Raw genomic sequence first — 18,862 nt, forward strand, 5'->3', positions numbered from 1 at the left:
GACTTTTTTTTAAGTGAACATTAACAAATAATCTTTATACCTACAAAAAATTACAATTCAGAACTAAATATTTCACTAAGGCCCTTAAATTTAGACTTCGAACTTGTAGACAACCTTTGTTAAAGCATAACCGAACTAATTTATTTACACAGGGGAAATCCACAAATAATGCACTTCGTCTACGTCATTGGATTGAAACCACTATTAACAAGATTTCTAATTATTAACTAATACATTTTTACTTTTATTACAACAGAGGGTACATGCTAATGCACTTGGTCCGTTTACACAGTTACCCCAGTACACTTTAAAGGATTAATAGATATTGGGTATGGACGCCTATGTCAACTCTTACGTGCAAACAATTTATATTCCCATTAAAATTATAAAAACTTGGCATTTAAATCTCACAATATGTAGTTAATGCGATTTGACGCATTGACTCGTTATAAATATAATCGATAATAATTTTTTCTGGGCTTTTTAAATGTGTAATAATATACAGGGTATCTCACTTTTAACGCGCATAACTTTAATAGCCTATTGAACGTCCAAAAATAATTTCAGTTTGCTATATAAACTAATATCCAATAAGGCCTCCTTTAGTAAATACAGGGGGTTCAAATTTTATTTAAAAAATGGAAAGTATTAAATTTCTTCAAAAAGGGATAGAGTTTCTTTAACGAAATTTTGGAGATGTTGACGACTATAAACGACGCATACATTTTACTAGAAAAAAATATTTTTTTAACTTTCCCAGTAGCATGCCTACCTCCACGTTACGGGATATTTTTTCAGAAGAAGTGGTACGCTACTGGCTTTTCTGAAAATAAAACTTATTTTTGAACCCTCCTTCAATTCTGGAGAAAGAATCTTACGCGATATTCTTTCATCCGACCCATCGTTTTCAAGTAAAAAAGTGAAAATAAATTTAATACACCATTAGTTTGCTTACATATTAACGTTAATTTGATACCTACGTAAATTGATACATATTTAATAACAACTTTTGACATACAAATATTCAAGACTTATCTTTACTCTTAAAAAAATGTTTTCGATAGTTTTTCGTTTTTTTTTAGAATTTCCAGTAAATTCTCCGTTCCATTACGTTCTAATTATTAATTTAGGACGTGCATTAAAATTATATGAATTTTTTTATTTGGAAACGGCGTGTCAGACGAAAATATTTCAAGACAGACTATTTTTCCAGAATTTAACACGGTATTCAAGAATAGTTTTTAATTTCGGAAAAGTCAGTAGTATACCACTTTTGTGAAAAAAGTATCCCCTAATATGGAGATAATAACGTCACTGGAAAAGCTAAAAAACATTTTTTCCCAGTAAAACATATGCGCCCTTTATAGTCGTTTACACTTCCAAAATTTCGTTGAAAAACCTCTAGTCCTTTTTGACAAAATTTTATGATTTCCATTTTTTAACTTAAATTCGAACCTCATGTGCTAAATGGCTTATATAACAAACTGACATTATTTTTGAACGTTTATTATGCTATTTTAAGTTATGCGGGTTAAGAATGAATCTTTCTGTGTACATATGGCATTCTGATGCTATTCTATTCCTTCTTATTGCAAATTCTCAAACATCAGATAGTAACTTTTCATATCAAAACTTTTTCATAATCTTAAAAATAAGTAGCAAGTTGCTTTCAAACTCGCTTAAAATATTGTGTGAAGAAACAAATAGGTGTTTGGTGGTAGAGCCCTTTAAAGACTTCAAAAATTGAACAACCGGTATTTGAAAAAATACAGATGTCGACAAAAAGTATGAAACATTCAATAAGAATGGAAAGATGTCGAAAAAGGGGATATTAGGCAAATTGACGGTAAGTATTTCTATTTATTGGTTCCATCAGGTATATTGGTGTGCAGTGTACGTACATACAAAAATTTTGCTGCGCAAGTTTCAAGCTATACGCACATGCCGGTATAACCTGGAAAGGATGGAAGAAAAAGAAAGGGGACAAACCAGAAGCAGGTATCAGCTCAATCTTATATCAAGACACTGAAAATGTTTCCAGTTTAAGGAAAAAAAACAGGATACCAAGCAGTTTTGCAGCACTCAAACGACTTCCATATGTATTTTATAAAAGATATCATTAAAAAATTCAAGCAGGTATTAAAATATTAAAATTCTCTTGGATAAATTCATTAGCTGTTATTTATCAGTAAGATATTTAATGATAAACAAAAAAATGCAACAAATTGTTTACTGTCTAGTGCCAGTTTGTTTAATTATCACTGGTTATTAATTGGAGAAGTATCTAAATCCTAGTTACGAAAACGTTTAAACTGTATTCGTTCAAGTTCCTTGTGCTAATTTTCATCTCTAAAATTGTAAAAAGAACTGAAACAAAATAGTTAAAAAAGTGTGGCTGATCATTGCAAGTAAGAATTTCCACCAGCATTTGAGACACTTGTTGGTTATCTCAATTGATTATTAATCACTAAGAATACCTTATTCCGCAAAGCCGTATAGCTAGACGGGAACTGTTGCGCAAGACCGGAAATTTTCCGTGTTCCTCTCCAGGATTCGACGTACTGCCGTTCGGCCATTGATGATGTTATTTTAATTTTATTCGCAATTTGTATTTTGTCCTGGCTTTACATAAAAGCAACTAGAGTTTATTCTTTACAATATATGTACTTCATTTCCTTCAATGTATTTAACACTTAAGGTGTTAGAACGATTGAAAAACAGAGACGCATTTGAAAAAATGAGACTTGGAAGTTGGAAGAGCTTATCCCAATGTTCAAAAGTATTTAAGTATAACAGATAGATAGTTCCAGCGTAGTGGTTTATCTTTACATTCGATATTACTTTTGAGAACATGTCGTGAATTACACTAGTGAGTTTTTTCTTCTCACAGAAGACTCGCGATCATGTGAACTATGTGTAAGAGGATATCTGCGTAGCGTGAATAATGTAAAACTTTATACAGACTGCCGTATAACATGAACAACTGTCTTTACCTTAAAAAAATCAATATATGACCTTTGAGTATATCCCCGATGCAATGTCGGGGAAATACTCGACGAAGAGATATGAATTTTTTGTATAAAAATAAACGTTTTGTCTTCATTTTTCTTGCATTGAGTCTCTGAGAACGGTTCGCTGTTAGTGAAAGTTATTTATTATTTGTACATAAAAATGTCGTCTAAAACACCAAAATGATTAAATTACGAGCAAATTGTTAGATATTTGGCAAAAAAATATGGTGTTGCTAAATCTACAATTTCTGAGATTAAATAGAAAAAAGTGATAATGTCTATGGTAAAGAGAGATATCTATGTCGGACCAGGTAAAAGGAGAACATTAAAAAGTTCTAATTTTTCAAGAATGGAAAAAAAATTATAAATAGTTTCTTGGTTAGCGAAAGAAAAATGTTATTATGAGTGGTGAAATGATGAAGCAAAAAGCAAAGCTAATTCATTCCCAAATCAAGGAGCATAATAAACTATTTACGACCAGTGATGGATGGTTATATCACTTTAAAAAGCGTTTTGGAAATCGTTTTTTTTTTTAATTTCGGTGGGAAAAGTATCTTCTCAACCAGAACTTGTAGATTCATTCAAAAGTCAATAAAAGAGCAAAATAGAAAAAATTGACATTACATGAGAGCAGTTCGACAATTCTGATGAAATATGGGTCTATACTGATGAAATATGGGTCTATATATAAACGTTCAAAATTGGCTTGTTATAATTTAATTTTTTCCATTGTAGACACAATTTCTATTTCATCTTAAATTCCATAAAATTGCTCACATATGTAGTTGTCGGTTACATTGTTTCTAAAGAATAAAGCTCTCCCTAGAAAAGCTCTACTTTTTCTGAATAACGCGCCATCTCATCCACCTGAAAATAAATTAAAAGCGACGATTGGCTCATTCAAGCATTTTATTTTCCCCTAATGTTACATCTCTCATACAACCAATGGACCAAAATATTATTCGATTAACAAAGTTATACTGCAGGAACAGTCTTCTATCTACTGTAATGGAAAAACATGTGAATCTTTTCGACGCCTCAAAGAAATTGACCATTAAAAGGTCATTTCTCAACTTAATGGCAGCTTAGAATCACGGTAATATAGAAACTATTAAAAAGTGTTGGAAGAATATTTTACATAGAGTTCTTTCAAATTTATCTGATGATGAAGACGAAAATGGCCCACTCGCATCCTTGAATCACCAATGGGGTAACGAAAACTTCCTATCCAAATCGCTAGAACTTTTACGGTCAGTGACATCACAGGTAGCTCCTTCTGGTTCTAAAATTTATCTTAATTTATGTGGTTTATTTAAAGGAAGCATTTGAATTTAATAATGATTTTAGAAATGACGATATTGAAGAATGTCCAAATAATGAAGAGGCGGAACAAAATTCTGAGCTGTGCAATAAAATTTTGTACCGTTGTCTAGTGCTATAAACGCTTTCAATATAATCACTCAGTGGACGGAAGTGAGTGGCGTTGACTTTACCGATCTACTTGTTATAAAAAATTGAGGCATAACGACATCATCCAAAAAATAAGAAATTCTCAAAATGAAACAAAAATATCGGATTTTTTTTTTAACAAAAAGTAACATTTTGTCGTTAAAGTTTTAGTTTTTACTGTTGTTTAGGTTAATAAGTTCGTTATGTTTATGTTGATATTTATAAATGAATATTACCTTTTACATATAACTTTCAATAACGTGAAAAAATCGTGAAGGTAAACAAGCTCGGTTTTTTTCGGTTTACACTATCTCGAATCTACTGTATTTTGTTTAGTAGTAACGCCTCACGTAGAAGTACGAGTTCTTAAAGCAGTCGAACTGCATACTATTCTCAGTTGAAACTATCTGAGAATAATATTCACCCTTTATTAAAAGCCCGGACGAAAGGGTTCTGAGAAACGTGAAAAATTTGTCACCAAGACCATAACGAAAATTTTCGTCTTATCCCTTAATAAAGGATTAATGTTATTCTCAAATTGTTTTAATTAGAAATACTATGCACCTTCACTGGTCCAACAATCCCCTTTTCTATGTGAAGCCTTATTCACAAATAAAATTAAAAAAAAAATGAATAATCCACCTCAAACGTGTAAAATACTGTGTGTTTCTTAAATGTTAGGCAAAAATTCAGGGGGCTATTCTCTGAGCAATTCTAAGAATTGTTTGTCCTTTAATAATTTTAGAAAACTGTTTTGTTCCCTAGGTACAAGGTGATAAATGTTTTTCATCAAATTTATTAAAAGCTACAATGATTGTTCAAAATGACTGCCACCAGCTTGGATCGATGCTTCTAATATTCTGTTAATTGACAACCGAGCTCTTTCAAAAATACCAGGACTGGTTTTTATTGAATTGCACCCATCAATTATGCGATTTCTCAAATCTTCCAGGTTTACCACTGAATTAGTGTAAACTGATGATGTTAAATGACCCCATAAGAAATAGTCGCCAGGGTTCGAGACTGGGGATCTAGCTGGCCATAACTGAGGTCTAATGCCAGCGAACTCCATATGTTTCCATTAAAAATTCGCGAGCAATCCTACTAAAAAGCGCTGGTGCTTCATCGTGCATAAATCACATTGCATTTCTGGTTGCCAATGGTACTTCTTCAAAGAATTCAGGAAGCGATTGTTCCAAACAATTACGATAAACGATAGGATAAATAAAAACTGCAACTGTAAGTCTTTCTGGTAGAAATATTGGTCCAATTAATCAATCATCTAGAATTCCAACTCAAACGTTTAATGAAAATTGGTATTAAGAATTACCGTCTAGTACTTCGTGTAGATTTTCTTCAGCCTATGCATGATTTTTATAAAACATTTCTCAACTCATTTCTCGAGAAATTTACTTAATCAGTAAAAAGAATCAATGAGAGTAGTTGCGAAGTTTGCACCAATGTGTACAAAAACCATTGATAAAATGCAATCTTCAATTGAAAATCTGCAGGAAGAACAAATTGAACACGTTGTATGTGGTACAGGTATAACAAATTTGCTCTCAAAACTTTTCACCCAGCCCTATTACTAATATTCAAAGCCCTTCCAATTTTTCTAGTAAAAGTACCTGGATTTTCCTCTATTATATTTAGCACATTTTCTTCCAATTCTGCCCTTCTCACTGTCACTGGTCTTTCAATACCTCCACTTCCTTTTTCACGAAGACTTAGATGATTTCTTTAGATAATTTTTGGATTGGGAATATTACGATTCGGCAATCGTTCAATGTAAAATTGTCTGGCCCGTAACGAATTTCCATTTGCAAGTCCATATATGAAATGAATGTCAGTCATTTCAGCATTCGTATAGGTATTCATGATAAAAAAAGGAGATCAAGAGTGACCAATTTGGAAACGTATTTAAATTAAATGACATTCAACGTGTCTACTAGTGTTGTTTTCAAGATTCACAATATCTTGCCACGCTTATTTTCACTATTTTAATAAAACAAAAAAAATTGCCACTAAACATTTATGACCTTGTATCTAGGGAACAAAGGATTTTTCCTAAAATCGTCAAAGGACAAAGAGTACTTAAAATTACTCAGAGAATAGCCCCCTAAATTTTTGCCTAACCTTTAGGAAACACCCTGTACGAACCTTTAAAATTCGTGAGTTTAAATTTTTTATAGGGTGACGTTCTGCTGATTTCAGATTTCTTTGATACTTACACACTTTAAAAACATGGTAGTGATTTATACTCCTAGCATTGTATAGTATATTTCGTAATCGGATAGATAGCTCTAAACGGAGTATCTAGTAATACCGTGAATCATTTGTAACAACAAAAGCATGAAATATAATGAAAAATACCGGGCGCATCAGGAAAAGAGTCCATGTATATACAGTGTGACCCACATAAGAGCGGGACACCCCTGTAAAATTTTTATTTGTGGTCCGATTTTGATTATTTTTTTTACATGTTGTAAAGCATCAAAAACTCTAGTTTGTGAGAAGTTCTTGTTGTGCTCACTTAAAATCCAAGACCCACTTTGCTTCTTTTTCATGCCGAAAATTCAAGAAAAGGCATTAGGGATTTTTTTATTTCAAATTTAACTATAATAATATCTTTAGAATATTTCAAAATAGTTGTATCTCAAATTTCGTTGAAAAATATTGATTAATAAAAAAGTTATTGAACAATCAAATTTTAAATTTACTGAATCGTCCACATCTTTATTAATAAAGATTTTTGGTCAACTTGGCTGAGGGGTGTCCCGCTCTTATGTGGGTCACACTGTATATCAAACTGCTCCAACTTCGATATGAAAAAGGACATGTTTGATATTGAATGACAACTTTTCATTCTATCTCAAATTTGACAGGTTTTAACGTTTTCTTGACAAAATATTCAGCATAAGCATGTTTGTTTCGGATCTTTTTCTTTCAGATACCTTGTGTATTTTAGTTAAATATCCACTTAAAATTATTTTTCCTATTGCTTTCAAATAAAATAAAACTTTATTTTATCATTTAAACAAAAAAATATATTTTTGCTTCTAAGAGTGCAAAAGTATTATTCACCTTCCATCATAAAGACACATAATACCTACTTTTTTCTTATAAAACAAAACATTGGTTATAGAAAAAAATATCTGCGAACCTTTGGAAGAAAGTACCGTTTGCTTCCTCGAATGTCGATGCCCGACGCAAGAGAAGGGGATTAATTAGCACTTTCTTCCCTTGTTGTGCAAATTATTATTCATTACTATTCATTAATGATTATTTGACTATTTGAAAAATTTTCAACTTAAATCTCCTTAAAGTAGATTTTACTAACATGAAATTTTTCAATTCGAACTTATAATGAAATTCATGCAGGCACTTCATAAGTTTGGCATTTATAGATCTTTTAATCGTAAAAATGACTACAATAATGGTTGTTCAGTTGATTTGTATTATTGTAAATGGCACTGTTCTATTTGCACTATTTTGTAGTGACAACAAAAACTGTTAGTTCGAGTTAGCACTTATTTAACTAGTATAGTACTAAAGGTAATAAATACTCTTTAATACGTATTGTCTATACTAATTTTTTCTGAATGTACGGATACCTGCTGTGACTAAGCCGAGAATGTTAAAAACATGGGAAGTTTCGTGGATGAGCATAAATGAAAAGAAAAGGTCCGTGGAATGTCTCTTTTAATATTATTCTTCAATCAGTAACAATACAATAGGTATTCTGACAATGGTAAAAAAAGGTACCAGACCAGTTAGCAGTTTAAAAAAGAAAATTTGAAATTGACTAATTAAATTTTAACAATTTTAAGAGAGTTTCACAAATCACACAAATAATGTTGAACCGAGATCATCCCATATTGAACACAGTGTGTCGCCAAGCGCATCTGAAAACTGCCTCTGGCGTTCTTCAGTTCACCGAGAACACCTCTTCATTGGCCGATTGTTCGACTCGTCTGAAGAAGGGAAAACATTCCTACATGTGGCAACGAAAAGTAGAGCCCAAATACAGTTCTCACGAGCTTTTCTATCTTTCTGAAGCTTTATCATGCTTTCAAGTCAATGAGAACTTGTCAGTTTTAGGATGCAGTTGTCAGTTCATGCAGAATTATAAAGTGAAATCTCTAATAAACAATAGAATACCAGCAAAAACTGGCGGTCTTGCGCGTAGGAATATATCTGCCACTTGGGCGGCCATTTTGGTTGCCTGCTTCAACTGTCTCCCCCCTCTATTTCTTTCAATCGTGCTTTCGACGCTGTACCGATTGTACGTGTGACCTTTTTCAACGCGCGCGCTGATCAAAAATGTATCTTATTTTGACTTTTGTTACGGATTGTTGATTGAAATTTTCGTCTTTTCACTCCGAAAGGGTTCGGAGTTGTGTGACTACACCGGATTCGGTTTGTCGCGTTGTATAGTGCGTAAAACAGAGTGCCAAAACGACTTTCTTCAGACTCTCAGTGGCCGTTTGTACCATCACAGGATATAAAGTGGATTTTTTTATGATAGTAGAATAGAGGAAAATGCTTGGTGCCCCATGAGGGGGGGAACATTTGCAAAATGTGGATTAACAACGTCAAGAAGAAGGCAGATTTTCTTTGGATTATAACTTTCTTGACGATTTTTGGATTTTTTGTCCAGTCCACAACAGGTGTGCATTGAAATTTATACTTTTTAAGTTTTGTAGTAAGACAGTCATTATAGATGTCTTTATTTGATACTATCCATTGTTGATGTCAAACAATTTAAGTATTTCTGTCTAGTAATATACCCATTAATGCCCAGAGACAGGTAGAGTAAGCTATCCTACCAGGAGGGCGAAGTTCTCGCTCAGTTGGCGTGCGATGCGATCGTTGAAATCTAACCCCGATTTAGTCGTTATATGTGGTTTTATCAACATTATTATTTATTATTACAGAAGAGCGAACCAGAGAGAGAGAGATGAGTTAACTCTGCTAGAAATTTTTTACACTTTACCATTATGTAATGAAATTGGGGAACATTTTGATTTATATTAAGTTATCTAAGGGTTATTTCATGCAATCAGTCAAAGGTATAAAGATCTCTCAGAAGATTATATGATTCAAGACCCTTTCTACCAATGTCTGGAATCACTATCATGCTATCAATTGCTTAAGAAAAGTTGCGCCTTGGAACATTCTTTAATGTTAAAATCCCACTCCATCTAAAAGAAGTGCATTACTCCTCATTTGATAAAGTTGAGGTCTTTTTTCACAAAATGTGTAGGTCTCCGTTTAGATATATACCTATTGTCTTTTTCGGAAGTTCCTTTGTGAAGAATTTCCATAATGCCCAAATTAAGTAATTCTGGCAATTCATAAAACATTTTGAAATATTTGCATAATCTCTTTTTTTTCTGAAATTTCATTAATATATAATTCGAAAATTTTTTTAGTACCTCCAAAATTATTGAAAATTTAAGAAGGGAAACAATTATATATGGTACAAAATATTCCTAAAATATCTTGAGGTAAATCTCAGGTCAAGTAAAGTATAAACTAAAAGATATATCTTTGTTTTCTATAAAAAAATAAATGATCTATACCAGTAAACTTAGGTTTCTAGTTTGATCATAAATAATACAAAGGTCAATATGCAACTCGCCAAAAAAAGACAAGAAAAAGGGGTTTGCCAGGCTTGTAACTGTTAATCTAGCTTTCATGTGCTTATGCTTAGACAAATGAAAATTAATAACACAGATAATTGACAGTTATGCAGTTTTTCTGCTATACATTTGAATGGATCTTGATATTTACTGTTCTAGCGTGGGAATGAAACTAATATTTAATAAAGCATCCAGTAGTATAATTAAGTACAATTGCTTTCTTTTATTAATAATAATTATTATGGTCGGCCAGGTGCGAATGGAGGATTCTGATTTTCCAGGTTCGACCGGGCGCTTCCACCATTTAATTAAAATGTTTGAAATGGATTTAAAATATTGCATTATACTGATGTATTACTGGTATCAAATATTCCATATTTTAGACCTTTTTGAAAAATATCTAGGACTAGTATTTGAACCTGATAGGAAAAAGAATTCAAGGATCAACTTGATATATTGACAGTAATGGGACTGAACTTTGAACTGAGCCTTGGTATGAACTTTTTCTAAATAAGCCTGGTAAATAGTAGAGGTTTATATGTTTAAAAACGTGTCAGTTCGCGTTAATTCCCAGCAACCAAGAGAGTAATTGCCATTCTGAAAATGTTACTTACGTAAATAAAAAAAAGTAGAAATGACCCCCTTGCTTGAATTTACACATTCGAAACTGAAATTTTGTAATCAATTTTTTAATACAGGTTCTGGTCCCAGCATGTGACATTTTACGCTATACAAGAATTCTGACTTTGATCTAAATAAATTATTATACAGATAATCAAATAATCAGCAATAACGAATAATATAAATAGCCATTAATAAATGTACTTTTTTCCAGTATTTACATTCTAAGAATTGTACGGTAATAAATTTTCCGATATTTTGTCACACACGAAATCGATCATCAATAGTGGTTTTATCTCTTAAATTATGTTGTCCTTCAGGTCATTGATGGTACGCCGCTTCGACAAATACACTTTATAACTTAATTATGGTTAGGCTCTTAATTCGGAAATAGCCATGCAATGTGTCCTTTTTGGAAAATTAATGCCATCATAGGTAACACGCTAAACCAACTGCCATCAACATACTTGATCCATAGAATTCTCTATTGAAAACTGACCTACTGGAAAATGTCATACGAAATTAATAAATTTATATAGAGCTACTAATTCTAAACTCACAAAAATAAGTTTAAAGGCGTTTGCAGATGTATAAACGACCTTATAGTAGGTAATGTCACAAGTAAATCAAAATATTTCCAAGGCACCTTTCCAGCAAAAGAGGAGTTACAATAATTTTAAACAAATTCTAGATAAACAATATTAATATCCAACAGTTTTGAATAATTATGAATCATTTCTTAGCTATGCAGGGTGTTGTATGATGAGAGGGAAGTATTTCAACAGATGATTATCTATACTGGCTGATTCTAGATAAATTGGACAAGCAAAAAACTTGAAATTGAGAAGATCTACAAAAAAATGTTTGAATTTTTTTTTTTTTGAGGGCTCTAGTTATACAGTAAATTTTTTCCCAAAATCACCTACACCTGTTTTTTGAGATGAACTTCGTTTTTAAAAATGCACCCCAATGTTATTTTAAAAACTAATTTTTTCTTGTCAGTAAAAATGTTTCAAGTAAAAACATTTTTTGCAAAAAATGAAAAAAATCATAATAATACTATATGTACTGATAAGATGGGCTAAAAGTATTGACCATATGGGATTTTTTTAAAATTAAATTTATCATAAAATGTTATTGTTAGTAAGTTTATGCAATAATATTACTTGTATTTTTAACCCTCTCCGCAACAAAACTGGCATACTAAATAAATTTTCGTACTGGGTAAGTCATAAAAAAATTTCAAAGTGTTTCACAAGATAGAAACTTAAAATATCAATGTGGGGGTTATCTTTTAATTCTGAACTACTTTTCTTAATACACGTCTCCTCTAATGTTTTAGAGGTATTCAAAAATTGCATTAAATATTCGTGGTTTGTGGACAATTTAATGATTAAAACTAACAAAGAGGATACATACTTAGATACTTACTTATTAAGATAACAGAGATCCATTTGATTAGGTATATAAACTCATTGGGATACTGAAAATTATATAGATAAATAAATCTTCGTACATAGTTCTTAAGAGCTGCAAATTACTAATATTTCGACACAATTTTGGGTTTGTAATGGGTAATCTGCTGTAACTACTTATTTGGTAATAAATGTAATTAGACTCTCAGTTAGGCTTTAAATGTTATCTTGCCATGAAGGCCTCATCAATATAGTGAGGCCAAGTATGTAATGAAAGTACTGAAAAATTTAACCCAAACATACTTTGGTGGCTGAATGACAAATAAAAATATATGATTGTCAATGGGTGTCAATTTGACATTTGAAAGTGCTTATCGGTCGAAAATGATATAAAGTTTCTAAGAGTAGTTGGTCATGATAACTTGGTATACTCCCCGCTCTATAACGTGGCAACCAAAGAAATTATTTTCAATTTCGAGTTGTCCTTTTGAAAGATGTAATTTTGTGCTTGTTGTGTGTTATATCCTTTAAAATAATCCAAACTCCTCAATTTGAAAGTTTTGTGAATGAATACCCCCCCCTGTTTTGATTACTTCATTTTCTGCTGTGTTTCAATATGAAGAAAATTATTATCATTACCAAGCGCATTCATCCAACCTCATTCAGGAGACGGATCTCCAGCTCACTTGTATATGTTTGATTATTAGGCATACTACATTCAAGTTTATTACATTATCATTTGCAATTGTAAACTTACCTTAAGAATCAAAGTATCATCTCTATTCGACCAGTCATTAAATTTAAATAGTGTGAACGCAACTCACCATAATGGATCAGATTAGAAGATCAGCTTTCATCTCAATGCCTAAATTAGAGAAAATAAATCGACGCGGTAACCGGATCAGAATACAGTTTAAAACAAACCAAATTTGGCTCTTCGTGCACCTGAAGGTATGTTTTTTATTCTCTTGTTTTGAAACTTCTTCTCGATCTTGTTCCATGGCATTTCAATAGTCTGGAGATGATTAACAGCGATGAAGGCTTTAAAATGATGTGTATTTTTTCCTTTGGAAGTTAATTTGGCTACATTTCATTCTTTAACGCGCAATTAAATTTGACAATATCTAATTTTAAAAACAATTCCCTGGTGATAAAAATGACATGCTTTACTAAACAGTGGTCATATACAGGGTGTTTCATAAACATACCGACAAACTTTCAGGGGATGTAGAGCTCATAAAAACAAGCACTTAGAATGAATGAAGTTAGATCCGAAATTGCTTCGTTTCTAAGATACAGCGTGTTTAATTTTTAATGCTACTACCTACATAAAGGCTTGGACTAACTTTCAGTATGGTCGCATACACATGGACAATGTGGTCGTCTTCTCTGCCATGAATGCTCATTTGGAATGGTTGACTCAAAATTGTTTCGCCTCTTTTTTAAGACGGTTGATCGGTACTGAAGTGGTAGATTTAATAGTAGATAGTATCTCGTTTATTTTTATGGAAAATTGCGACAAAAAAAGAAAAGAAAATGTGGTGGTGCCAGATAAATTTATTCAGACAAAGGAGTGTGAATGATGGCGTGATTGTTTAGTGCCATCATATAGGAGAATTGCTAAAATAATTAAACGAACAAAATTCCATCTTGGGTTTACTCCACTATGTTACGAAATGTTGCACAATTTACAAGATATGTATTTGTAATTTGAGTCATCGTCTGAATGTTCTGATGTTCCATTCGCCCTTCGATATTCGCGGTCGCTTATCAGCACTGATTATGGAATGTTCATGTTAGGTTACGCCATTCAATTAAAAATAAGTTGCGGGTTTAATAAACCCTGTCGAGGGGTTCTTTCATTGAAATTGTCACTTTAAAATTAAGTTGTCGAGCATAAAAATTAAATACTAATAATCATTCTTTTAAAGGAGCATTTTGACAGCAGTAAGTAGCCATTTCCTACTTTCTAATCAAATTTGGAAATTGCCTTGTCTTTGAAAGCAGCGATTAGGAAGAAATGGAATTTTACGGAATTCGCTTACAGTAGTGTATTTTAATGACCAATAACTTAAATTCCATTTTTTGAAATCGACAGTTGCATTACAACAACCCTTTTTGTAAGGCTACTTGCGGAATATATTCCATATTTTAATTGATAATTTTTGTTTATTTTGTTCGATATTTCAGTTTTTCATTAAGTTGCGTTGTCACTTTTTTACACGTTAAGTCTGTTCTCTTCTCAAGCTCTGATCAAAGCGAATCGTTTGCCGAACACTCGGAAACAATAAGCTAAACGAACGGCACACCGAGCGCTCCAAGTGATCGATGAGCAATAAACGAACGCAGTAATTGTTAAGCTGAGTGTTAAGCTCATTTCATAGGTAACGGCTACTTTAAAAGTGATTGGTTGCATGTTGATATATTTCAACGGTATTCGACAGTTTTCCAAAGATTGACGACTTTATCGCAACGTTAAAAATCCAACTTTGCAGATATAAGTTCGCAAGTGTGGATTTAATTACATTCCAGTGGTGCCCTCGGTGGTGCCGGCCGGAAAAAAATATAATGGCCAGGTTCGTAGTCACCGTTAAGTGGTACTGACAATATGAAAAGTAAGTTTTGCTTGGTCTAATTTGTTTATATCATTTAGTTCTTGGCAATAATGTTGTCACGTGCACCAGCATGTAATAATATTAAAAATAAAATGTCGAAATTCGACATCTCACAAGCACTCTGTATTACCTCTGTATGTCTGTGTATAAGTATATGCTTATTTTTGCCCAATACACTACTATTATATTTCTATATTTTCCAGTTACCGATCTTCATGGGTACTTTCTTTCCTCATTTGAGAAGTTGACTTATTCCGTTAAAGGGAGAAATACATATAAAACGCTCGTTTTTTTAGTATTTTTTTTTATATAGGTATTGTTGATTATAAAAAGTACAAAATACTTTTTTCTACATTCTTATTAATCGCGCAACAACGGCGGCTTGAAATATACATGTGAAACATTTGCAATACTCTGTGGAGGTGGGGGAAATCGTCTGTAACAGATCTACCAAAAAACATTTCGTTAATTTATTGAAACATGTTTTGCATGTACCTAAAAGTCATGAAAATTCCAAAAAAGGCCATGTTTAAGAAAAGTTAACGTTTTCCTTAAAAATTACTGTTGATAATTTTTCTATAGCTTTAAACAACAAACATTACAGGGATTCGTGCAAAGGCCCACGAATAAAGGAACATTCTCTCTATAGAATAGTTTTCGATTTATCCTGTAGTGCGTGCAAAATTTCGGATTTCGTAAAAAACGCATTTAAAGTTTTGGATAGGGAAACGTCAAATGTAAGCATTCAATCTTTCATTGGCGATCTGCGAACGATCTCCTAAACACCTTTCAAGCGGATCTCCCCTTGACAAATCCTCCTATATCGGCAAAATGTCAATTTGAACATCTCAGTGGAGAAGAAGTAGATGGTTGTATTTTTCCAATCCGAGCGTCGCCACTACTTGCACGCTCCTGTCGACCTGACGCCATGGCATTTTTAGCAAGAAGTAATACAGGATGAAACCCGAAATCGGTTTCACAGCTTTCTTAAAATGTCCTAGAGATGTTTTCTTGTCATTTTAAGTAAAAAAATTCTTAAACAATTTTTTTAGGCGCATTTGTTCCTTTGACATCCAAAGACTTTATTTCATAGTCAGAAGGTCATACCATCCGCCTCATTAGCGTCTCTCCATGTCAATGACTACAGACCTCTTTCTCGCTTTTCTAATCTCTTAAGATGGCATAGTCAATTCTAAACTTAATCCAATTTGTGGTGGGGTATGGATTATGGATTTGTAAGAATATAGCTCTGATTTCTTTTATTTAAACTTGTGCCTCTCATATTGACTTGTGTATTATCGCTGTAATCCTTTTCTTCAGGTTCGCGTATATTTACACTTCCATAACTTCTTCGAAAGAAAATCAATTATTCTTAATAAAACCTCTTCACAACTAGCTTTGATCCATTGTTCGAATTTCGTGCACGCACGTTCACACCACTCAAAAGCAATACAGAACAAGACGGACAGTGTAACGTTAAAATTCGTCCGTCTAGCCGGTGTGACGTAAGGTGCGAAATTTGGACGCCAAGTTTCAGCTCTCAGCGGCCTCATTGCGCCAGCCAATAAAATCTCCTTTAACAAAGCTCTGTTTTACCGCCGGATAATAGAAAATTCACTCGGCCGCGGTACTTTGTGCTAGTGTCAGATCAAAGCAATGTTGATAGAACCCGAAAAAGCCATGACTATTCACAGTTCAGTCGCCTATCCTTGTCTCTTATTCGATAGCATTCTAAAGTAAATAAAGTTGCAGCTTTCGAAGCTTCCAATGCGTATCGAGACGTATTCGGCCGTTTAGCCAAGTGTGTCAAGTTTTCGATGATAAATACGCGTTCTGTTATTTTACAGCTCCGCGTATCAATCATCGATGGTACCAAATTGATTTGAAATTAACTCGATTGAAAATATTGATATTGATAAATACCACGTGGGAGAAAAATAAAGTCGCGTCATTACCTCTCATATGGTTAATTTAAAGGTACAATATCCGTATTCGACCTTTCAGTCGCAGATTAGCCATGAATATGTAGAAAAAGACAGTCATAGAGTTGACTATACTCAGTTTTTTTTTAAATTTTAAATGAAAATATTGCTTACAAACGGCTATTAAAAAATGTAAAAGTGTACAAGTAGATTCGGCAGTTCTAAAATATTTCATATAGCATATGCTGGTCGATATTGCATTGATTTCAAAATATAGACGTTTGAAGTATGGGGCTTTTCGCATTTTCAAACGCCGTAACATATCACTGATCTAAGTTGAAGTGAAAGGTTTTTTGCATTCATGTCTTGAATTTCAATCTAAATACTTTTCTTGGTAAAAGTCAAAAATGCGAATTGGCCGATGCAGACGAATATAGATATAAAGGACAATTTATCGAAACTCTAAATTTCAATGGACCGCGGTCATCGAGGAGATACTCGACTCATTGCGAAAATGAATTTCGAGGACGTGAGAATTTTCAAAATCTTGGTGTGGAACAACCACTTTGAGAGAACGACCCAATTTCCAGTTTTAATGCAAATTTCCATCTCGACGATCCCCAAGCAATCTCGCCGAGCATACTGTACTTTCGTATTTCTCTATTTCAACAAAAAATTCTAAATACAGTATAAGTGTAAGATTTGCCGTGCCATATACGGGAAAATGAGAACTTCTGAGTATTTGTTTTTTTTTTCACACCTGATATTAAGTTTGTTTAATTCATCCATTTCAATTCAGTCCTTTGGTGTTAATTAGCTGGAAAGTTGTTATTATTTTTCATATTTCATTAACGTATGTTTCAAATTATGGAATTAACATCACGGAACTGAAACACGTATAAATGATAACTAACACTCCGAAAAATATTTCAAAATCTGGTTCTGAATATCCCGCATAAGCACACCTGGCCACTAAAGTACGACCCAACTATACCCATAGAACGAGTCGCCCTACAATATTTCAGAACAGGGGTTGCCTTCTTTACCTTGTTTTAGTGAAAGTCATAGCGAACGCTCGGCTCCGTGGAATACTATGTTATTGTAATGCTAAGAATTCATCATTCCTACTTGATATAGCCATACAGTAAATTGTAAATTGCCGTTTTTTATTAAGCTGATTACGTAAATTGGGCAAACTAAACATATAGGCGAATGATTCGCTCTACTAAGTGTAACTTAAGTCGGTTTCCGCTTGGTAGTGTGTGAAACAGCAGGAGAGATCTTTGCTGATCGGTGATTAGGTACACTGTTTACACACAAGCAACAGTTTCCATCTAATGATTTAGAAAGCAGTTTTTCCATGATTTAGGGAGAATTTATATCGAATTAAGTGCGTTTAGATGTCTCTAGCGTTAGAATCTGACAAGTGGTATCACCGGTATCAGTAGAAAAGGCGTGTTCTTTAAGAGAAAGCTTGAGAATGCAATGAATTGACGATATCGACAGCCATGAATCTCTTAAGCGGGCGTTCTCGTTTAATTGATGGAGAATTATTTAAATATGCACCAAGTTAAATGAAATGATTGATTGTCAATATTTGTTGATATACACACACTTCGGTTGAATATTTGTTTGTGAATACTTTTTGCATCTTGACAATTTTGTGCGTAACCACTATTATAAATACATGTTGCAACTCTGTAAAGATCGGAGTTACGCGATCAAATTTTCGTAAGGGTGACATGGCCCTCCGGCCTTTCGACTCCGCTACCTTCCCTCTATAATTTCGGTGGGTATAAAAATATATGGTAGACTGTATATTTACCTACTTGTGCATGCACTAGACTGGGAAATTAATAACATCTGGTCCTTAGAGATTTTGTTCTGGCATCTCGAATCCTCTTGCAATATCATTAGAAAAGTATTACTTCTTAAATGTGGCGACAACGAAATTATTGCCGTAGGTAGGGATTTAATTTTTCATGAACTTTTCCAGAAAGCAAGTAATTTCCTTGGAGCCCTGGTAATTGGTATAGATAAGTTAGTCAAGAGAATAGTTATTTGGCCCTTAAGTTTCATACCACCAGCTTAGACGGTTTTCAAGTAAGAAGCTGCTACCTACCTATTTTAGAAGAGAAGTTTTTACGAACTTAAAATGAGACGGTAAAGGAAAGGATACGTAGA

At 33.1% G+C, this 18,862-nt stretch overlaps 1 protein-coding gene across 2 annotated transcripts in view; it reads left to right on the plus strand.

Moving 5' to 3' along the window:
* The first annotated feature begins 8,735 nt into the window (after positions 1-8,735).
* N (neurogenic locus Notch protein) overlaps positions 8,736-18,862 on the plus strand; it is a 132,834-nt gene continuing 122,707 nt past the window's right edge. For both annotated transcript variants that reach the window (XM_066296677.1, XM_066296678.1), the window contains exon 1: positions 8,736-9,130. In XM_066296677.1, coding sequence (XP_066152774.1) covers positions 9,040-9,130 — 91 coding nt within the window. In that variant the 5' untranslated portion in view covers positions 8,736-9,039. The remainder of the gene's footprint in view (positions 9,131-18,862) is intronic.

The sequence above is a fragment of the Euwallacea fornicatus genome, chromosome 26, assembly GCF_040115645.1.
Source record: "Euwallacea fornicatus isolate EFF26 chromosome 26, ASM4011564v1, whole genome shotgun sequence".
NCBI lineage: Eukaryota > Metazoa > Arthropoda > Insecta > Coleoptera > Curculionidae > Euwallacea > Euwallacea fornicatus.